The 23638-nt window shown below is 52.4% G+C and overlaps 1 protein-coding gene across 4 annotated transcripts in view; it reads right to left on the minus strand.

Moving 5' to 3' along the window:
- SDK1 (sidekick cell adhesion molecule 1) overlaps window positions 1-23638 on the minus strand; it is a 518084-nt gene that overhangs the window by 4278 nt on the left and 490168 nt on the right. For all 4 annotated transcript variants that reach the window (XM_077758767.1, XM_077758766.1, XM_077758768.1 and 1 more), the window contains 4 exons: window positions 19223-19387; window positions 16086-16223; window positions 12995-13115; window positions 12474-12603 (listed from right to left, as the gene is read on the minus strand). In XM_077758767.1, coding sequence (XP_077614893.1) covers window positions 12474-12603; window positions 12995-13115; window positions 16086-16223; window positions 19223-19387 — 554 coding nt within the window. The remainder of the gene's footprint in view (window positions 1-12473; window positions 12604-12994; window positions 13116-16085; window positions 16224-19222; window positions 19388-23638) is intronic.

The raw sequence follows: 23638 nt of genomic DNA on the forward strand, positions 1-23638 counted from the left end.
AGAGGGTGGGCACAGGGGAGGGGAGGGGTAGGGCTGCCACAGGGGGAGGGTGGCCACAGGCAGGGGACCTGAACTGGAAGCACGGAGTGGCCAGGAGGCAGGACCAGCGATAGCCACCCAAAGTGAGATGGTTAGTGTCCACGGTTTCCCACCCTCTCCCCTGCCCCCCACCTCCATGACATCCCACAGTTCACACAAGGTACGCCCCTCCCCCGCCTGAGCTCAGCACCTCCACTACAGTGAAATGGGGGCCACGTGCTGTCCCAGAGACGCCTGGCCCCTCAGTGTGTGTCAGCCCATGCCAGGAGGGGTCTGCACTGTACTCCTGCCTCAGGACAGGTCTACACGTCATCCTCTGCCCCAGGAGAGGTCTACACCACCTCAAGGGGGTGCTCTGTGCCCTCCCAGGGCAGAACTCCTGCATGGGGGGTGGGAGGAAGAATGGTCCAGGGCCCTCAGCTTGCCCAGGACTATGGTGTAGACTGCTCCAGAATGAAGGGAGCCGGCCCTGAGCACCCGTGGAGGTCAGGAAGGGGTGTCCTTTGTGGGATACAAATGTCCGTGTTATGTCACATCCGTGCGGACCTCTGCGGGGAAGTTACCAAGGAAAGGGGCCCTAGTGAGCCACTACGGTAGCCGCCGACTCCTCCCTCCCCAAGCCCTGAGAAGCCTGACCCCTCCCCTCACAGAATACGACCAGCCCCGTTGATTGGTGAAGGCCAGTCTGAGCGGTTTTCTAACCCTGCCCCCGTCGTTATAATAAAATAAATCAGCAGCTTCCACTGAGAACATTTAGTCCACATCGTTCCTACATTCATGTTCTTAAAGCCAAGACCCTGTTTCATGGTTTTGGGATTGATCTGAAGTCACTGGAAGCAATGGTAACAGATAGCAGAGATGGTTTTCCCAAGAGAGGGGAGGGCCCTGCCCCAGAGGAGCTTTGTATACCCCTGGGGAGCCCTGCCGTCCACCCACAGGCTGGCCGGCTCCTCTGCTGGGCCCCACACAGAGATGCCCCCTCCCTACTCCCTGAAAACACAGTGGGCACCTCCCTGCACCACCGCGGACCTCCCAAAGGCCACATACTCCTCAGAAACGCCAAATATGGGTGTACAGACACGGAGCCATCTAGCCTTCCAAGTTCAAGGCCAGGACGGGAGCCTGTGGCTGGGTAGAGCTCTGCATTCCTAGGTGCCCCGCCTGGCCTCCGTCCCTGACACTCCAGCACATGTCCTCTCTGGGTCCGGCGCCTGAGCTCCTAGGGGCTCAGCCACACCTGCCCTTTTTTCTCTCCCCAAGAGGGTCTCCAGAGGCCTGGGTGGTATGAAGGGTGGGACACCCCCAAATGCTGTCTCAGAATCAACAGGGAGCCTTTGGGAGAGCACAGATCATGGGGTATTNTGTGTGGTTCTCAGACGCCCTGGGGTGTTCCCGTCCGTGGCCAGGCTGGAGTGAGGGTAGCACTCGTGATGTGTCATCTGTATGGAGACTCAGGAAAGGCAGAGGATCCCCTGGTGCTCCGAGTCACTGCCCCTCATCTGACAGGGAGCGAATGGCCCACATCACGCGCGATCTGGGGACTGTGTCCTGTTGGCTCATAAGAGCGGGTGACGTCTAGGCTGTGCAGAAGCCCCTTGTGGCCCCAGGGGGAGCCGGAGACTCCTGGGATTTTCCAGACACGGACTTGAAAATGGGCTCTCACTGGAACATTTACGGGAAATTAACAGTAAGTCACAGATCTGGGACTTCTCAGGACGCATACTTTACAGGACAATCAGCTGTCGGTAGCCAAACACATGTGGTTCCTCTGCTCTGTACAGAGTCAGGGCTCCTACAGATGCAGGTCTGAGGACTGTCCCCTCCTGACACAGCCCGCGATGCAGGAACATCTAGCCCCTCCATAACCGGGCGGTGAGGGTGACAACAGACCACAGGCCTAAGAGCAATTTCTGTTCAGTGGACGTGACTACATACAGGTTAACCCCCCGCAGAGTCCCTGAAACCATACGGTGACCTGTGAGGGGAGATTTTTATTCCTATTTTACGGATGAATAAAGAGGCTCAGAGACAGGCCAGCGGCCTGGCGTCCCCAGCAGGGTGGGAGCCGCGGGGGAGGCTTGCAGCCCTGGGGAACTGGTTGTCAGCGCCAGGGCCTCCTTTGCGTTGGCTGCCCCGACTCACGACCCCCCACCGGCAATTCCAAAACCCTCCGTGCTCTGAAAATCAAAAGCCATTTTTGTGACTCGCCTGGTGGCAAAGCCTGACCTGCGTTGAGCTAATTCGGCAGCTAAGTCTGAGCTGCACTGATGTGAAACTATTTAGTGTGAATGTTCTTAGGTTTTCTGTAGAAATCCTAATGTGCTTGATCATGGATTGCCGCCCGGCCCTGCCAGCGATGCTATGCAGGGTACGATGTATTCCCACGCCTGAGAAACGCCGAATTCTTGAATATACCTGGCCCGGAGGGCTGCAGGTTAAGAGATGGCACACCTGTATTTCTGGCGGCTAAGGTTTATTCTTGACCCGTTTTCCAGAGGACCTGAGGGGCTTCCGAGGTAAAGCTCTGTGTAAACTGAGACAGGCAGGAACAACAAGGGTTACGTGAAGGAAGGTGGCAGAATCTGTTACCAGTCCCAGAGTTGGGTCTGTTCCTTCCGCAGACAACCATGTCTAGGTCCTAAATTCCTGATGTAGGAGAAAAGAGCTCACGTTGAGATATGTTGGGGGCATCCTCCTCTCGAGAACACACAGGACACTCTGGATTGATGATGGCAGGTTAGCCCCAGGCTTCACAAACTGGGGTCAGGGGTCATGGTTATCTGAAGATGGAATGTAAGATTCAAGATCTTCACCCTCTTTGCCCTGCACCCTGCAGTGCCCGGGCCACCCCGTGCACCATCCGGCCGGTCACAAAGGATGTGCGAGAGGAAAAACATGAGAAAGACCAATCAAATTCAGTCTCTTCGCTTTGTGAGACCTACACCAGAAAGCGACCTTCTCAGGGTCACACTGGGCAGGCAGGGACAGCGCTGGTATCACAGCCAAAGGTGGCAGAAATAAAGGTTTTCAGTAACACTTCGAGACACCTTGAAGCACAGCTGCATAAGAGGATAGAAGGACACTTCACGCGGTGGGTCTTCCGTCAGGTCTCCGTGTCAGGGGACATCACCACATGCAGAAGTCACCTGTGCTGGTGGTCCCGCTTTGGCAGACCTGTCCAGCACCCAGGTGGCGACCCTTTAGGCACTTCTCCCCATCTTGCTACCCCTGCCCTTCTCCTCCTGCAGCCGTTTGGGCTGTGGAGAAGCCAGTCTCACAGTGGCCAAGTGGCACTGGGTGGGGGTGTGCATGTGGCAGTCTGGTCTAGAAGGGACTCCTGGGTTCCTGCAGGAGGCAGCCTTTCTGCAGGCACGTCCAGCCCTGCTCAGATAGTAACGCATTCCGTGTCCCACCATGGGGTGTGTGCTTACATGGTGGACCATGCAGTTTCACTGGACATGTGTTCAGCTGCTACATCAGTCTGTATTTTCTTAGCCATGGACCTAGAGGTCCTATAGTATGGAGAGAGGGCTCTGTGACATGCGGGTGCTAAGAAGGGGCCCTGGGGGGGGCTGTCTAGCTCACAGGGATGTCCTAGGGTTCCTGTCTGGGTGTGGCCCTTCCCGAATGAACTTCAGGAAGTGGTCCTTTTCTGCCTTTCCTTGTCCCGTGGGCTGAATGGCTCCTCCCCCCTTAAACAGTGATTGGCTAATGGGTATACACGTGACTTAAGCTGAGCCAATCAGAGTCCTCCCTGGGACTCTTTATGCTCCACCTGGAAGATCACGGATCTTTAGGCGGCAAAGCCAGACAGCTGTGAGCGCTGAGTGGGCCGGGCCCATAGACCCAGCCAAGAGCCACTGGGAAAGGTTAAGACTACCCTGCAGAGAGACAGGAGAGGCAGGAGCCCAAGAGTGTGTGTGTGGGGTCATGTGACACATACACCCAGCCTCTTGGCGCCTGCTCACCCCTCCCCATTACCTCCACCAGGGAGCAGTGACTTAAAATGCCATCCTTCCCCCTGCTGCCTGCTCTATTTATTGTTTATGTGACATTATTTTTTAATGGGGATGTATTTTTGTGAGTTAGAATTATTGATGAAAAGGCAATGCTGCAGGGTCCATTTTTTTTTAATTTTTAAGTTTCCTATGTGATACGAAGTAGCGACGTGCGTTGGTTTCCCCGGAAACCACAGAAGGACGGCAGGTGATTGGACGTGGTGGCAGTTTCTAAAGGTGCACAGATGCCTGGCAAACAGCTAATAGAGATAATCTCAACACTTTTGGTATTATATGAGCAAGATGAAAGAGTCAAATAACATTAGGGAATTAATCAGGTATGAGGGGTTGGGTCTAGGTTGGAGCGGGGAGAGATTCTGTGAACTGTTTCTTAGGATATCGAAAACAGTTTTCATAATGTGATTTGAATAGCGGTCGTGTGTGAAAGACAGACGCTCTCATTCCTAACCTGAGACAGACAAAGAGCCATAGCACGTGGCCTGCAACACCGGCGGCACTGGCGGCCTAACTCAGAGCGGCTCTGATCAAGCTCTTGTGCTACTGTGAGCCCAGCCACAGAATTTCCACTTGAAGCAGTATTTCTGAAAATGGTTAAAAATACCCTGGGGAGAAAGGGACGGCATCGCTGTTTTCGCAGTGAAATATTAGCTTCGCAGAAGAGCTCCTTCAGCAAAGATCGCGTAGGGTCTCTGTCTCCTGACTTCGCCAGGCTCTGGAGAGGAGGGCGGGCCAGAAAGGAGGGCATTACCCTCCACGCTCCTGAGCTCGGCTGTACATCAAACCACTGACTTATCCCAGGGCCAAGAACATGTTTTCCTCTTGACTCCTGACATCTCCGTGTACAATGTATTTAAACCCAGAAGCTGCCTCTAGTAGGGAGGATTAATATCTGAAATCTAAATGCATGGGGTGCCCCAGTAGCTCAGTCAATTAAGCATCCGACTCGACTCAGGTCATGATCTTGCAGTTCATGGGTTTGAGCCCCATGTCAGGATCTGTGCTGACAGCTCAGAGCCTGGAGCCTGATTTAGATTCTGGGTCCCCCTCTCTCTATCCCTCCCCTGTTTGTGCTCTGTCTCTGTCTCTGTCAAAAATAAACATAAACATTTTTAAAAAATCTGAAATCTAAATGCATATGCAAGTCATTTATGTAGTCCCATTTGAAACAGGTGCTACTGGTATATTCTATTGCTGCCCACCCTGGGTCTGTTCTCTCTGGGACCCTTGCTCATCTCTCTGAGGGCTCTGTCTACAGTTCGGCAATTTGATTCTATTCCTGTGAATTTGGGGTTACAGGGCCAGGCCAGAAATCATCGCCATATTTAGGAATCTTAGCCCATTCTCCCCTCTAAATATTTATGAAGGCAAATGGTGTTTCCAGAATAGCCGGTTAGGAGCTGGTGAGATAATGATTTAATTGGAGAAAGTTGTTTTATAAACAGGCATTTAAAGCCTCTGGGCATAGTGGCCAGGACATATAGCAAACAGAGAAAGACTTACTCCACTGAGAACAGCAAGAGTTGGAAGCACTTGAGCTGTGCCGTGCACCACCCCTGCCTCTGGTCCCCAGCTCACTGTGACACAGCTCTACCCCTGGCAGGTATGGCCAGGGGAACTGGGTTCCCTTGCCTCACCCTGTCTTCACCCCTAGGCCAGATGGTCTACACCACTTGTGGTAGGTTGAGAATACTGAGCCTTAGTCGTCCCAGCCTTGGCCAGCTTGTAGGGAAGAAGTTTTATAGTAGGGGTTTAAGCCCAGAAGATCAGGGACTGTCATCTCCACCCAGTGCCTTATGTGTACAGAAGGTGCATCACTATGGGAGAGGAGGGCCACTGTCCCACCCCCAGCTTTGGTGCTGTGACACAGAAGTCCTGCACAGCGGGGAGAGACAGCCCATTGGAACAGAGAAACCCCAACTCTCCTAAAGGGAATGGCTTTGACTGGAACAGAGCACGCCTAAAGGGCATTGCTGAAAACAGGGGAATCCTTACACATAAGAAATGAAGAGGAAGCTGGTAGTTCTGTGATGGTAACAAGCGAAGCAATGAACTGGCCAAAAGTTTGACAGAGAGAACCAGGGAAAAGAGCGAGCTACAGAGAGCCTCCTTGGAGTCAGCAAAATTCAGAGACAAAATCTTGCCATTGTAAAGGGGCTGCACTTTAATTGGATTGAGCTATGGAGTAACGTATAGCCTGGGGCACTGTGAAAAACAATCGAGCTAGTGAGGGGTGAAGGTTAAGATGGATCTGGTGTGATGCCGATGGCCTTAGGTCATCCAGAATCTTAACAGGGGGTGGGGAGGAGGTGAGTAAAAGAGACAAGAGCGCCTGGCTGGGACCAGCGTCATCCCTGCTATTCAGGGGGCCTGAATGTGTTCCCAAGACTGTGCTTGTCAGGAGCAGCATCAGAGAATCCACCCATGGGGGACAGTCTTCCACTGAACTCATCCAGCCAGCTCACCACATAATAAATAAGCCAACAACAAGAATGACCCTTGGGCTGGAGAATATCCATACTCACAGGTGGCACAATATATTAACAGAAATGAACTGTTTGCAAAAAAACAGATCAGTGTGTTCCACATCTGCAGCAAAGAGGAGGCAGTGTCTGAGGAGGCCCGAGTGTCAGGAGACAAAGACTTTGAAAGAAGCTATTACCCGAGCGCCTGGGTGGCTCAGCTGGTTAAGCGTCTAACTTCGGCTTAGGTCATGATCTCACAGTTTATGAGTTCAAGCCCCGCATCGGGCTTTGTGCTGACAGCTCAGAGCCTGAAGCCTGCTTCAGATTCTGTGTCTCCCTCTCTCTCTGCCCCTCTCCTACTCGTGCTCTGAGTCTCTCTCTCAAAAATAAATAAACATTAAAATACAAATTAAAAAAGAAAGAAGCTGTTAAAAGAAAGAAGCTGTTACAATATATTCACGGAACTAAAGGAAGCTACGTTCAAAGAATGGAAGTAAGATGATAAAACTGCACCAAGTAGGACATACCAATAGAGAAAGCATTTTAAAAGAACCAAGTAAGAAGTTTTGGCATTGACAAATACAATAGCCAAAATAAACAATTCACTAGAAGGGCCCCATGGTACGCTGGGTCTGGCAGAGGAAAGAGTCAGGGCACGTGGAGGTATCGACAGAGGATACACAATCTGAAAAACAGGGGAAAGAGCATGAACACACACAAAGAAGAACAATAATGGAAGAAAAGGGCACCTGATATATGTGGGACAAGGCTGAGTACCCCCACACACAATGGTCATGACAGCACCAGGATGAGAGGAGAAAGATAGAGGTAGAAAAAATAGGGGAAGAAATAGCTTAAAACTTCTGAGATTTGATCAAAAGCATTAATCTATGCACCAAAAAGCTCTATAAACATTAAGTAAACCCATACCCAGATACATCACAGTCAAAAAGACAAAGACAGAAACTCTTGAAATCATGGATAAGGGAACTTGAATAATATTAAGGGTTGGCTTCTAATTGGAAAAAAGATGGGAGACAGAAAGCAGTGGGGCAGTGTATTCAAAGTGTTGAATGAAAACTGCCAGCCAAGGATCTTCTGTTCAGCAGAACTACTCTCAAAAATAAAGGTGAGGGGCGCCTGGGTGGCTTAGTTGGTTAAGCGTCCGACTTTCGCTTAGGTCATGATCTCGCCGTTCGTGGGTTCGAGCCCCGCATCGGGCTCTGTGCTGACTGCCAGCTCAGAGCCTGGAGCCTGTTTTGGAGTCTGTGTCTCCCTCCCTCTGACCCTCCCCTGCTCACGCTGTCTCTCTCTCTCTCCTAGAAATAAAAATATTTAAAAAAAAAAAAAAAAAGGTGAAATAAAGGTTTCCCAAGATACATAGAGGCAGGAAAATTTATCACTATCCAACCTGCCTTACAAGAGATACTACAGGAAAACTGTCAGGTTGAAAGCAGGGGATGCAAGCAGAAGTGTAAATTCATAGGAAAAGACAGAAGGTACTGGCCAAGATGATCACACATGGTAATTACAAAAGACAACATCTTTATTTTCTTATCTAAGTTAAAAAGCAATTGCATAAAGTGATATGTATATAATTGTATTGTTGGACCTATGATGTATAGAAATATGATATATTTTCTATTAAAATTTTTTAATGTTAATTTTTGAGAGTGACAGAGTGTGAGTGGGGGAGGGGCAGATAGAGAGGGGGAGATACAGAATTGGAAGCAGGCTCCAGGCTCTGAGCTGTCAGCACAGAGCCTGATGTGCAGCTTGAATTCATGAATTAGGAGATCATTACCTGAGCCGAAGCTGGACACTTAACGGGCTGAGCCACCCAGGTGCTCCAGAAATGTGACATATTTAACAACAGCACAAAGGAGACAGCTGAGTGAAGAAATGACACCCAATGGTACCTTGAATGTGTGGGAAGAAATGAAGAAGTAGTATACAAGAAGGGTAAAATTGTAAACTCCAGATATATATTTGCTCTCCCTTCCCCTCAACTTCCTTAAAAGATGTATAATTCTGTAAAGTAGTAACTATAAAAATGCATCTCTGAGTTTGTAACATTATGGATATACAAACGTATGATGTATATTAATAGCACAGAAAGGGGAGGAGGCCAGAGAGCTATATAGGAATAAGGTTTCTATACATCACTGAGATTTAGTATAAATCTCTTTTTTTTTGAGATTTAGTATAAATCTTAAGTAAATGTTGATACTAGAACAATCACTAACAAAAATAACTGAAAAAATAGAGTAAAACAAGAGAATTAAGATGGTGCACTGGAAAATTTTCACTTATAAAAGAAGAAAGTAAATGGGAAAAAAAGAGGAATAAAGACATGAGACATATAAAAGGCAAATATCAAAATGGCAAATGTAAATTCTACCTTAGTGGTAATTACATTACACATGGATGGATTAGACTGTCTATTCAAAAGGCAGAGATTGGCAGAAAGAAAAACCGCTCCAGCTCTATGTTATCTGTAAGAGACACATTCTAGATTCAAAGATACAAATGGGTTGAAAGTACAAGAGCAGAAATAACATGCAATGTCAGCAATAGCCAAAAGAGAACTGGAGTGGCTGACTAATATCAGACAAAATAATAGTGAAGACAAAATTGTTACCAGAGACAAAGAGGGCCATGCTATCCTGATGAAAGGGCCAATTCATCTACAAGACACAGCTATCATAAACACACATCTACCTGAGAACAGAGCCACCGAAATACACGAAATTAAACTGGCTGAATTGGAGCAAGAAATCGAGAGTTCAACAATAATAGTTAGAGACTTGAGTACATTAATGGATGGCAGAAGATCAGCCAGGTGGCTCCCACAATACTGTAAATCAGCTGGCCCTAACAGACATGTCCAGAGCACTCCATACAATTGCAGAATGACACATTATTTTTTCCAAGTGCATATGGAACATTGTTCTGGCATAGACCCCAAAACAAGACTCAATAAATTTAAAAGGACTGAAAATATACAAAGCATATTCCCGCATCACAATGAAATAAAATTAAAACAAAATCAATAACAGAAGGTCATTTGGGAAATTCACAAATATGAGGAAATTAAAAACACACTCTTAAATAACCAAGGTTCTAAGTGAGCGAGTTGTGTGGTATGTGAATTATATCAATCAGGCTGTTTAATAAATGTGGTTCACAGCAAACTCTCCCATCTGAGCTGGCATTTCCAAGATGACGGAAGTCCCCAGGTCCCTCTATTGGGATGCTGTGAATATCTGGTGCTTACACATCTCCCAAACCCATAAGGTTCAAAGACAGGACCTAGCAGGATTAGAAAGCTAAGAACTCTGGAAAAAAGAGGGGCCTCACTGTGTCTTCCTGAGGGCCCAGGAGCAGACAGGACCCAGGGATGTGAGTTCTTGCCTGCACTCCATGGGACCTTAGCCAGAGGCACCTGTGAGAGCTTCCTGGGGGCCTGGACCCCAGACCCTAAGAGAAATTCTGCATGTACATAGAGCATCCACACCTCTTATCAGCTTCCTGATAAAGCCTGTGACCCCAAAAGCATTAGGAACCATGAGAAGCATCTGTGGGAATTATAATAGGAGCTGCCTCCTCTGGGCACAGGGCTTGCCAAGAGAGAGGAAGGCAGGCCCCTCGCACACTCAGCCACAGTCATGGAGCTGGGAAGGCTCAGTTCTGTGCGGCAGGTCTGCCGGGAGGGACAGCAATGGGACCCTGGCCCTCAGGTCTGCGTCTCAAGTGCACCCCACCAGTGTGTGTCCAAGGAAGATGGAAAAACTTCTGTAAGCTTCGGCTTTGTCCTCTATTATGTGAGGATCACGACTTAGGGCTTAGTGTGAATTCCATGTGCCTGTCTCCTACGCAGGCCCTCCTCCCCTCCTTCCCCTCTCCCCATCACCTCCTTCCCTTCCTCTCTCCCCCGCCTCTGGACGTGTGTGTTTGTATGCAGGTATACGTGTGTGCGTGCACACGTGGATGTGTGTACATGACTACTGTCCGTAAAAACCAGCGGAACTGGCATTTCAAAACACCCCATGTGCGTGAGAGGAGAGACAGACTGAATGCTGCCTGTCAACCCATTTTGAGAATGCTTCCACAAACAGAGTCCGGAATTTGTGCTTCCAACCGTGGCCACTGTCGGGATTGCCGCTGAACCCCCTACCCCCGGGCACTGAGTGGGACAAGCTGGTGGAGGCCAGGGCTTGGCTGGGCTCTGGATGACCTCAGACTTAGTCCTGCTGGCTGGCCAGCGAGGAGACTCACCCTAACCCATGGGGCTGGCCTGAGCATTAAAAGAGCACACCTGGGGGCTCAGCAGGTTCAGTGTCTGACTTCGGCTCAGGTCATGGTCTCACCGCTGTGGGTCCGAACCCTGTGTCCCGCTCTGTGCTGACAGCTCAGAGCCTGGAGCCTGCTTCACGTTCTGTCTTTTTGTCCCTCCTCTGCTCACACTCTGTTTCTCTCTCCCTTTCTCTCTCAAATATAAATAAAACCTTAAAGACATTAAAAATAAATAAAAAATGAAAGAGTGTGCCTGGCCCAGACTAGGTGCTCAGGGAGTGCCTGCCCCCCTGTCGGACTGCTACTCACTCTACCTGCAGGGCTAACGCGCGCTGGCCAAGAACTAAGGACAGATGCCTGGCAGGGGCCATGAAAACGCGTCTCCTAATTGTTGGCACGTGTGGTGCCTGCCGGAAGGCCGTCGTACCCCTGCCCAACGTGCTGCTTTTGGCGCAAGCAGCAAGAAAAAGCCTCACCAAGGCTGCTATTTCCTTCTCACAAAAAGGCAGGTCAGTTTTGCAGCATTTCACTTGTGAGCCCCCTGATTTCAGACCCACCGGCTGCGTGCTGTTCTCACCCGGCCCAAGGCGACCGCACAGACAGGGTGTCAGGCATCCTCTGTAAACAGGAAACTGGAGGCAGAGCCGGTCGGCGTCACACTGACAGCCACCTGCGGTCCGTCTCACTTGGAGCTCACATACAAAGCACAGTTCAAAAGAAGCCATTTTATTGAGCCTCGGGGCTTAATAAGGCCTGAATTCAGGTCCAAATGAAGGTGGGACTTATTTTAGATTAAATATTGATTTAGAGTATGAATGTCAAGAGGTGGGGCAGCCCTACGTGTCCAGCATATGGCTTGGTGATTTTCCTGCCTCTCGACACTGGGCGTGTCTGGAAGAGAGACGTTCAGGACGGACAGGGAGACACACCGTGGACTGCCACTCAGCTGCTTTTGCTCCTTAGTGTCACACTGAGACAGCATGGCACGCTTGTGTGGAGAGGCACCTCTGGGGGCAGGGAGGCTGAGCCTCCCACGGTGGCCTCTCCTCCTGCCCACTCCCAGGCAGAGGCCTTGCACCCGTGTGCTCAGCTGCACGAGGAGTGCTCAGACACACAGGAGGCCTCACACATGCAGGCCCACGGGTCCTGGGTGGGGGTCACCCACTCGAGGGCAAGATCTCCCTGGTCCATCTACTCGGTGAGGACAGAGACCGGTCTCAAGTCCCCAGACCCCATAACTGTCCCATAACGGCGGTGGTTCAATCCTGCATCAGCACAAAACAGCGGGGCGGGTGGGGGGAGGGGGCAGCCGGGCACGGGGTCCCAGGTTCTGTGGGTTTGCAGGCTCAGGCCGTCTGCCACTCCAGCTGGGGTCTAGAGGCCAGCTTCTACGGTCCCTACCAGAAAACACAGCTCATTTATGGGAGCCACACGCAAAGTGAGCTGGCTTCAGGATCGGAAGCCACTTGGGCAAAGTCCTGATCTGGGAACGCCCTTGGGCCTAAAGGAGCCCCAGCATGTACCTTCGTCATCGGTGAAAGGGACTCAGCTGCCCCCGGCCCTGCTGCCCCGAGACTCGGTGGGGACCAGGGAGGCGGCACCTTGAGAAGGCAGAGGGCTCAGCCCAGAGGTGGGGACAGCGGCCGCAGGCACTGACCTCTGATTCCGAAGCATCCACCGACTTCTCCTTGAGGTTTGTGCTCTCGGTCAGCACGGCGCTGTTGTATTTGTTGCAGATGTCCTCGTCTGAGTAGTGCAGCCCACCAGGGCTGGGCCGGGGTGGGGACCTAGGACGGGACACCGCCCATGGGACAGGTGAGGGCTCAGCATGACTCTGGGCCGCAGATACCTTCCCGGGGGCCTCCCGACCTGCCCTCTGGCCGCTGCCCTGTTGGGACGGGCTGGGGTCTGTTCTGGTGGTACCCGTCTGCCACATGTGGTGCCTGAGAGGCGGGGACTCCCAAGTGGCGGGGACTCCCACTCAGCCAGCCTGTGGGCGCTCGGCCCCCCAGAAGGCGCCCCTCCACTCCCGAGACGGGCCTTCTTTCTGTATCTCTGGAACAGGACACAGGATGCTCCCAGCTGCCCCCAGACTCACCGCTGCCCTGTTGGGTTCTGGTGGGTACCTGTGTGGCCAGCACCCCCCACCCTGGCTGGTTTGGACCGCTGCGCCCCTACCTGGTCCCGTTCTTCTTCGAGAAGGTGTTCTTGACGTTGAGGTGGCGGCTATTGAGCTCCAAGGCGGCAAACCCTCCGTTGTCCAGGGTCACGGTCTCCTCCATGTTGGAGATGCTCTTCCCTAAGCCGGGAAGAATGGGTTTGGGGGCTGTGGAGAAGGGCTCACGGCAGCTCTGCTGAGCCGCGCAGCCAGCCGGCCACAGGTGTGCGCCGGTCCCCACCGGAGGCACCGGGTCCCCGCCGGAGCAGAGCCCAGAGCTGGGCCTGACCCGCCTCTGTGTGCAGGGTGGTTGGAGGCTCTCCGGGAGGGAGGCAGCATATTGGTTAGAGTGTGAGGAGCTGACGCCAAAATGTCAGCGTTCCCATCAGTATTTGACGGAGGAGCCCTCAGAATGCATGAGCTTTTTTTTTTTTTAAAGTTGAGAAATTAACGATTTTATACAGTTCAAAATAAAAACCTCATGACCACGTAATAAAACAGTAAGTAGAAAGTAGATTCACAGGGGATGACAGTGCAGGGGGCATGGTGTCTTTCTGGGGTGGTGACAATGTTCTAGAATTGGCTCTGCTGATGACCGCACGTATCTGTCAATATGCTAGAAGTCGCTTAAAAAATGAGTTTATAAATACGTATGAAAACATATACTAAACTCTATTGGCAGATCCAAATGATTAACCGTGAGGTTGGTCGAAGCCACAGGAGACGCCGAGTGTCCTGTCTTCCCGTCCTCAGGACTGTCTGCCCCTCCCCCAGAGTCCTCCTGGCACACTGTCCCCTTCCTTCAGCTCACAGCCGAAGTGTCACCAGACCAGAGAGAACCTTCCAGACCACCAGAGACAGCAACCACTCCTCCTCCTCCACCTCCTCCTCCTCCTTCACCTCTTCCTCCATCTCCTCCTCCTCCTTCATCTCTTCCTCCTCCTTCACCTCTTCCTCCTTCTCCTCTACTTCCTCTATCTCCTCTTCCTCCTTTTCCTCTACTTCCTCCTCTTCCACCTCCTCTAGCTCCTTTCCTCCTTCTGTTCCTCCTCCATCTCCTCCTCCTCCCCTTCCTCCTCCTCCTCCTCTCCCAGAGATCTGTAGCTTCCCCCGTGGTGCTCACCACCAGCAGTGCTATTTTTGAGTTTGCACGTTCCTTACTGTCCGCCGCCCGTGTCCCCTGGCTAGGCCACAGCCCTCAGAGGCAGTCACCCCACCTGTTTCTCTCCTGCTGTCCTAGCCTCTTGTCCTAGCCTCCGGGACAGGGGCCTGTTCCGGGATTGTTAAAACCTCATGGCACCCTGTCTGCTTCGAACCAGCACCCTGCCCACCCCCCTCCCCCGAGGGGCTGGAACGCTCCAGTGGCTGCAACAGGAGAAGCCAGCAGAACAGAGACCTGCACACAGTGGGCAGGGCTGCTGGTGGGTCGGGGTCTGGGGGTGACTGACCAGTGGGCGAGCAGCGCTGTCGGAAAGGAAATCCAGAGAGGGCGGTGTGTGAGGGAGGCTGTCGGGGCTGGGATGGTAGAGGTTTAGGGTCTGCGCATCTCCTGGCACAAAGGCACACATTTGAGGAGACACGTCTTTTTTTTTTTTTTTTTCCCCTAGGCTTCAATTATGCTGTTAAATTAATACTCCAGGGTGAGGCCGAGTATCAGAAGCTGCAGGTCAGATCTGCCTTTTGGGGGCTGTTTTCCAGATGCAGAAGGAGAGTGAAAAGCGGGGAGATTTTCTATGTGCCAGACACAGGGTCCTGTAATACATTAACTCAACAAAATGACATGCCATTCATACACAGTAAATCCCACAGGAATAAAATCTGATTTATGAACACTTGTTAGAAGTGAATTTATACAGAAAAAAATAAATCCTTTCTTGGAGGGATGAATTGTTTAACGTTAGGAAAGCAAATCGTGAGGCGCCTGGCTCAGTTAACCCGTTAGGTACAGTGGCAGATGGAACTGGGAGGCTGAGGCTGGGGGGCTGCTCAGCCCGGCCCCTCATCCCTGAGGGCTCACGGGCAGCTGGTGTGTAGGGAACCCCCCACCCCAGGGGACCGCCTTCCTAGGGAGGAAAAGCGGAGGAGCTGGGGGGAAGGGCTCTCGCTACGGGGTAACACCAGAGGGCTGGTCACATTCTTGGCCTGGCTACAGACCTTCGTACAGAGCACAGTAACGTTCCAGTTGTGCAAAGAAGGGGTCTCATAGGTTATTAGGAGAATTTTTAAAAAATTGAGGAGAATAAGTGCATAAAGTGTACTAATCTAAGGCATCCATATTGACTTTTTTGTGTTATATGTATAACCGCCCTGGGCGTAGAGATATAGGGACCCGAACCCTGAGGGGCTCCCTCGCCTCCCAGGGCCCCGAACCCTGAGAGCCTCCCTCATCGACCTTCTCTGTTTATACTTCTCTGCCAACAGGCAACCACTATTCTGTCTTCTAGAAACTCAGGCTCATTTTGGTGGTTCCAGACCTTCCCGTAAATGGAGTCCAGCTTTGCCCTGTGTTCGTTTGTCCCTTTCTCTGATGGGGGTGCCCCACTCAGCAACAAACAGGTATGGAGAACCTTCTGTACGCCAGGAGCTTCTACTGGGGATGCAGTGGTGGGCGGGTGCCAGAGGGCATGGAGCTGGGACGCAGGGTGTGAGGCGAGGTACTAAGTGCACAGCTCTCTGGCCGCGCCCCACACCTTGTCACCATTGCGGCTCCATGAGCCACGCCGACACTCAGAGACGTGCCCAGCTCAGCATCCCCGTGACACGGAACAGTCTGGGGATTCATCTCTTTAACACTTTAAGTATTACATTCAAAAATACCGTTGCATCTGGGCAATGGCACTTATGGGGAAAACAGATTCAGGGAGGCCAAAATGGCCCAAGCAACGGACAGGACACGTGGCTCATTGACGGGCAGAGTGGGGCTGGAATCTGGGCCCCCGGGCTCTTGGGCGCCTGCGTGCTATACCCAGCCGCCGCCCGAAGGAAATGTGCTGAGCCTGTCTTATCACCGCGGGCGGATGGGATGCAAGGGGACACTAGCCCCACAGACCCTGGAGACACTGGGAGAAAACGTCGGGGGAGGGGGGCGGGCGGATAGGGCCGACGCCTCACCTGTGCCGCAGCTCTTGTATCTCTTATTCTGTCCGTGCAGGACCAGGGCAAACAGCACCAGCAGCAGGACGATGAGGCTGGACAGCGCCATCACCAGGAGGAACCACCACTCCCCGTAGAACGGGGTCTCCACTTGTGCTGAGGGGCACACCAACACAGTCACACGCCTCCCTTGGAGACTCCTGCCACCCGGGTTGTGGGGCTCCCGTGCAGGGTGGGGGCGGGGAGGGAGGAGGTGATGAGCCCTGAGCCACAGGGAGGGCGGGACGATGGGCTGCTGTGGGGTTTGGCTTCCCAGACACAGGCTCGGTCGCAGCAGGTTACGTGGCCGCTGCTCCTTCCTTTGCGGGACCAGACTCGGGGTACCTGGGGGCACCCATGCTGTCCTTTCCCAGAGCTCGCTCTGCCCTCGACCATCCACACTGTCCTTTGCGCCATTTCCCCTGACCTCCGCTGCCCGCGGGTGTTGTTCGGGATACAGACAGGAAGGAATGGTGTGCCTGGACGCCCAACTCTCTTCCAGTGCCTAGACTTCCCTCCCAGAGAGCCCCCAGGTCCCCTGACCCTCTCCCCATGGCTGCCACCCACCCCTGCCCGCCACAGCCTTTTCTCAGGGGCTTCCCTTCCTGACTCACCCCAATCCACTCCCTACACTGTCACCAGAGAGATCTTGCTCAGATGGAAACAAACCATCCTTGCTAAAAGCCTTTGGTGGCCCCACATTAGCCATGGGGCGCAGTCCTAGCCAGAGGGGCACCGTGGTCTGACTCCTGCTCACTCCCGGTGCTAGACCCCAGGCACAGCAGCCCACAAACTCTCCCACCGGCCTGTTCTGCCCCAGCATGGCTCCCCAAGGGCCGGGGCCATATTTTATTTGTTTCGTGCCTCCAGCAAAACTGAGCACAACTGGTCTATCTCACCGTATGTTTTCTGAGGAACCTAACAGAAAAGGTTCATTTAGAAGTTGCTGTGAAGGATACCCTTCTTGCTCACGTTTTATTGTTTACAAAGAACAGAAAAATGGGAATTATTTCTTGGTGGGTGGTGGATGGCCCTGGGGTCCTGCTCGGTGCCTCCCCCCCACAACCCCTCTGCCCCCGCACCTGCAGGGAGCTGGTTCAGAGGCATCAGAGGAAACAGGAAGCCCATTACGGGTGAGGCCCAAGGTCCCACTCCCAGTGGCTGAAATCCACAGCAAATACATCTACCTGGGGTTAAACTTCTCACTGGGCAGGTGAAGACTGTGTACACACTGGGGTGAGAAAGGGGATTTATTTTGGATAATGTAAGGGCACAGGGGGTCCTGGGGACTGGCAGCATTTAGAGTCCAAAATATACAGTGGTTTTCAGGCTGCACGTTCGGGGCCCCCATGTAATGAGCCAACAAATCCCAGCCGACTGCCCGGTAGAAGAGGCCCAGGTGGGCTTGGAAAGGAAAGGCCTTGGTGCCCATGAGATTCTCACCCGGGACAGACCTGTGGACAGGTCCTGAGGCAGAGCAGGCAGGCAGGTGCCGGGCTGCTGGCTGCTCTGAAGGGTGAAGGAAGTGAGCACGGTCATGCCGGCAGCCACAGCGGGTGAAGGGTGCGGCGGGTTTCAGAGAAACGGCGGGCCACGGGCCCCGTGAACTTCAGGGTGAGAGGGCAGTGTTCTCCTGTGGGAACCGGCTGCTGCCATTGGCTGTGTGTGCATGTGCGCGTGCGTACCCATGTGTGCCTGTGCGTGTGTGCATGCATATGCATGTGCGTGCATGTGTTCACATGTGTGTGTGCATGTGCGTGTGTGCGTGGAACCAGAGACTCTGTGCATCCGGAACCACTTCACATGGACTTTCCACGGATGAACCAAGAGGGGCATCTTGAATTGCAGAACTGGGGTGACGGGTGACCAGAAGTTTCTCATTCTAGTCTCTCTTTCTGGGGGTGTTCCATTTTTCATGAGGGAAATGAAGGAAATGAGAAAACTTTGCTGTGTTAAAGTCTTATTTGTTAAACAAGCCAGGAGAGTGCTGGGTCCCCTCCTGGCAGACCCCCCACGGGCCCTCAGGGCTTGTGGGGCCCGAGTGCGCCCACGGACACAGTCCTTCCTCCAAGTCCGTGGCAAATGGGAGATGAGAGATGTTTTCTCCACACAAGAGCCATCTGTAGCTTAAGCAAACCCATGTGCAGGGGAAGTGAAACATGTCTGGGTGTCTGGCCTTGCCCCTGCCCTGCCTGTAGGGGCTGCCAGCTCCCTTTCTGAATCACCCTCACCTTGCTTCCTGCAGTCCCTCCAGAGTGGGCTCCCTGCTCAGGTTGCCCGGGGCAGGGTGTGGGTCCACTGCGGCACCCCAGGTGTGTGACCACTGTATTGGGTGGGGCCCCCATGGGGGTTGTTCTCCAAGCAACTCCCCCACCGATAATCCTGGGCTGGAGGCGGCCTCCCCTCCCCTCCCTGCCTGCTGTCTGGGACTCTGTCTCTGCTGCTTCCTTCCCCTGTGGGCTCCCCGCTATGCACCCTTCACCACCCAGACCCCCTCCTCCATGAAGCCCTTCCTGATTCCGATGGTTACTCTTTCCGCATCTGTAACGCCTCCTGCCCCATGGCTAGTGATGGCGGCTAGTCTGTCAGGCTCTGGGAAAGAAACCTCGCCTCTCCCACCCAGAGTGGAGTCGGGCCTCATCTCACAGGGTGGCGACCAGCACGGGGCTCACGGCTGGGCGGCCCCCCATCAGATCCAGCCTGTGTCTGGCGCTAAGACACTCCTGCGGGCTGCTGGGGCCAGTTTTGCATTTCAGGAGTCACCCAAGTCTGCACAGTAAGGAACCCACAGCTCATGGGAGGGGCTCAGGGTGGCCTTCACCCCAGAGGGCACGGCTTAGCCCAAGTAGACTGCTTGGACACTGGCACTCGTCTCTGATTGGGGGACAGTGAGGCAGAAGTGAAGGGCCACTCAAGCAGAGCATGGAAGGGCAGTCAGAGCACTCCACATGTACCATTCCCCCAGCACCGCATTCTCTGGGCCCTCGACGGCGGGACAGCCTGCACGAAGGGCAGTGTAGTCCTCTGCCTTTTCATGACGGCCCCATGTCTCCATCTCCTCTCTCAGAGGAGAGAGCTTCGCCCGGAGACCCCCCTCCTCGGGCAGGGCTCCCTACCTGACACAGCTGTGGAGGGGTTGCTGGGCTCCCCGTAGCCCGCCTGGTTCACAGCCACCACGCGGAACTCGTATGTCACTCCCTGCCTGAGCCTGTCCAGGCTGACGCTGTAGGATGTGGCACCCCGGGGGATATCCTTCACGAACATGTCCCACAGGCCTTCATCTGAGGACACAGCACGGGAGCAGAGGTTAGTGGTGACCTGCCTTTAACGCGACGCCTGCCCAGCCGCAGGTGACAGGAAGGGCCAGCCCCGTCCCGGACGGAGGGACTCTGCCAAGGCCCTGGGGTGGGCATGGCATGTTCCTGAACATTCTCCTCACCCCGTCACGTTCCCACTGGATCCCTGGTCCCATCTCTGCTCTCTGACCTGATGTCACCTCGAGTAGGATCTCTGGTGCGTACAACAGCACCTCGCACTGAGTGCACTGTGTGAAGACGTGTACGGAGGTTGCTTGGTAAAAAGTGGGCTCGGAGCCCAAAATGTTCAAAGTACCGAGCTTTCATGAATTATAATTTCTTTTACAGGCACTGGTATGTGATCCTGTAAAGAGAGCAGGAGGCCTGGAGGGGAAGGGCGCATTCGGGTATGCACGCACACGTGTGGACAGCTTTACGGGGAGCTGACGGTTATCTGGCACCCACCTTCTCACACACCTTGCAATGCCAGATGCGCTCGAGTGGATTAGCCCAACAGTACACAGGAAGAAAATTGCTGGTGTATAAGTCTGTATTTGCATAGGATTTAGAATTTGCACCGATTAAGCTCTTATAGTCACAGGTTAATGAAGGCATGGATGTGAATGAGACTTTAAAGCACAAATCTCTGTACAGGCAGAAAAATAGCACCATAATCATTTATTCCTCAACAGACACATTTACACTCATTCCTCACTGAGGTGCCCATTACCGCTAATCAGGTCAAAATGGCAGGCCACGGCTTAAAGTCCTCCCCCACCCAATGTATTGAGGTTTGCCCAAGGAGTGGCCGTTGGCCGAGGTTTTTGTTCTGAGTTTGCACGAGAATGACCAGGGAATGACGGGCACAGAGAGTGCCCTCCTCTGTACTCCTGTTCTGCCCCCGTGGCCCCTTCTTTCCCCTCTACCGCCTCCCATTCATTCATGCATTCATTCCACAGACACTCATGTGCTCACTCTTTGCTTGGGCTGTTCCACCCATGGTGAATCAGGTGAGATTCCTGTTCCGATGAACAGTTCCTGGTCTCAGGGCAGTGTGTGTGGGGAAATCACAGGTTCATTTCACCCTTTCAGACTCCTCCTGACCTCACTCCCGTACTCCAGTAAGGGTGGCTGCCTCCACCAACTGGCGCTCAGAACACTCTTTCACCTGTTGGCACCATGGGGCCTCCAGGTCTTCAAGAGTTCAATAAATACCTGTTGATGTGATCCATCTCTCCATCCATCTATCCTTCCTTCTGTCTTTCCATCCATAGACCCATGTACCTTTCCTTTGTTCCCTCCTTCCTTCCATCCACCCACCACCAATCCTCCACCTATCCATCCATCCATCCTTCTGTCCATCCAACCATTTACTTTCCTTCCTTCCACCATCAGTTCTTCCATCTATCCATCCTTCTTTCCTTCCATCCATTCACTTACCCTTCCTTCCTTCCTTCCTTCCATCAATCCATCCATCCATCCTTCCTTCCTTCCATCCACCATCAATCCTTTTATACATCCATCCATCCATCCACCCATTTTCCTTCCTTCCCTTCCCTTTCACCATCAATCCTTCTTTCCATCCATCCTTCCACTCATCTATCCATTCATCTTTATATCTCTATAGCCCTTTGCAGGGCCCAGCACAAGCAGGTTTTCCATAAATAACCACCACCATTTTATTTAGCACTTACTTTGAGCAAGTCGCTATTCAAAAGGCTTTAAATATTGACTGAATAGTGCAGTGTTTTTCTTTCTCTTTTTTGAGAAAGAGAGAGAGAGAGAATGGTGGAGATGGGCAGAGGAAGAGAGAGAAAGAGAATCCCAAGCAGGTATGGAGCCTGACTCAGGGCTTGATCCCGTGACCCTGGGATCATGACCTGAGCCAAAGTCAAGGGTAGGATGCTTAACTGACCGAGCCACATGGGTGCCCCTGCAGTGTTTTTCTTCTAAAAGGGGAAGACAATTTTATGCTGTAAAATAGACTGAAGCAAAAAAAAAAAATATATAAGCTCTTTTAAACTGGCTGTTGCTTGAACCACTGCAGTGTGGGGACTGAGTGTGAAAGCTATTCTCTGACTGCTCTGAGTGGGTCTGAACTCTTCTGGAATGGCTTCTCTGAGTGTCTTTTGCTCAGACACATTAATATTTCTGTAATGCTTTCCTGCTCCTGAAGAAAAAAAAAATTATTTCCCCTTCCTCCACCGTCACCTAAAGGCCACATTTTATTTTAAGTGCTCTGTCACAGCCCTAGGAATTGTGTGCATTTTTCATAAAAACATTTTAAAATATTGATATAAAATCTCAATGCAGAGCAATTTATTTAGCTATCCGTTTACACTGAAAAATGCTGGGGGAGGGACAGTCAGACCAAGAGAATTTCCTTCTGAATTACGAGAAGAAAATGTTCACTTTTTAATTTTGCTTAATTCCTCCTTGCCAAAAACTAGTACACTTGGCATTTTAGACTTTGCTTGTAATTCACGGGGCTCTTTATCTGTACTGATCTTTCCGTCGTGATCATGAGCGGGTAAGAAAACTTGGCAGCTGTTAACGCGTCCACTCTGTTTCTCCGCCATGGATTGTTTTTTCTCATTTGTATTATGCCGTTAAATATCTCAATAAATCAATGATGGAGAAAAGTATCTCTGCCAATTAGGGGGAAAATAACATTACGGAACTATTAGCCATAATGAGGTTTGTGCAACTGATTTTCCATGCATGGGGATAATCCTCGGCATCCGGATTTCCATCTCAATCGACACTTGAGAGCAGTGTGGGCCTTTGCTCATTCTGCGGGAGGTTCTGGGGCTCTGATTCAGCCAGCCCTCAGACTCCAGGTGAGGCTGGCCCCTGCTGGGATGCTCAGCAGACTCCGGCCTAGCTTCCCATCCCCACTTGGGGGCTCCTATGTCGAGATGTCTTCCAAAGCTGCACCCCTGAATGGCGATGCCTGGTGCTACGATCCCTGCTGGTGCCGCGGTGTTGAACTTCCTGGGGGTGCGATCCTGATGTTGAGGGCGTCCTTGGTGGGGGAGTGAGCCCAATCACACTTGTGTGTGGGGCCTGCCCCCATTCCTGGGTGCCTGGGGGGGCACCTCCTTGGACTCTTGCTACTCAAACACCAGCAAGCCCCCCCCCCCCAGGTAAGTTGGGGGAGACACCGCTAAGAGAGAAACTTTGCAATTATCCCTAAACAGCCCCCAGTGCCCACACACCCCAGGTCCCAGCAGCCTTGGGGGAGGTGATGAGAAGCCATACGGTCTGGCTCCTCCGCGGGCGTGTGTTTCTGGAAAGAATATGAACTCTCTGTCTTAGCCGCCTGCACGGCATTTCTGTGCGCCAAACACGGGGACACGGCTGATAGGAAAGGTCCTTGCGGAAAGAACCCTTTTCTGGTCTGAATGAGTTTTGCTGCCTCATGGCAGGCCTGCCTTTATTTCCCAGAATGGGGCAGTCCTGACCTTTACCCTGCCTGGCAGCGGGAGACACATCTGCTCCCAGACGATGTCCTAATAAACATGGAAACATGAACACCTCTCTTCTGAATTGAGATGGAGCCCGGCTCAATTTATCCCCCGAACGCCCAGAATGGAGCTGCATGCCACAGGTATTCGGGCAGACGCCAGGCCAACACAAAAGTTTGATTTCATGGACAATTAAACAGGGTCTCCGTGCTGAATGAGACTGTCACTCACGGGCCCGAGGTTTCTGTTCCACTAACTCACGCAGCCGACAACGTGACCGTCAGCCTGCAGCTCAGAGCAAACGGACGCCTGTCGGCTGTTTATTTCTTAAGTGCTGCCATTTCTCTTTGTATCCATGGTCAGTCTTGGTCTGAAACTTGACTGAAGCAGGTGGGGCTCAAACATGAGGCTAAACACCTCTGAAGGGAGGAAAAAAAATTCCCTTGTATCTGATCCTGGCAGAAGGCAGGAGACAAACTGGGATCAAGGTCTAGAAGCAAAGGAAGCCTGTGACAGGCCGAGCCCAGGGCGGGGGAGGGGGGACACCCGGGAGGACGGGCGGTCAGTGGACATGGGTGAGTGCCCGGCCAGGGCGCTGTCGGACCTGTGCCCATAACCCGCCCCACCTTCCCCCTAAATTTGCTGACTTGGGAATTTCCATGGATTTTAAAACCTTTGGAAAAAAAACTGACTTTTTCTTTGTTCAACTGAAAATTCCATGGCCAGCGGTTGACAGGGAGCAAAATGAGTGGGGAAGGGGCGGGGGGCT

This window comes from Crocuta crocuta, unplaced genomic scaffold (assembly GCF_008692635.1).
Source record: "Crocuta crocuta isolate KB4526 unplaced genomic scaffold, BGI_CrCroc_1.0 scaffold273, whole genome shotgun sequence".
In the NCBI taxonomy this organism is placed as follows: Eukaryota; Metazoa; Chordata; class Mammalia; order Carnivora; family Hyaenidae; genus Crocuta; species Crocuta crocuta.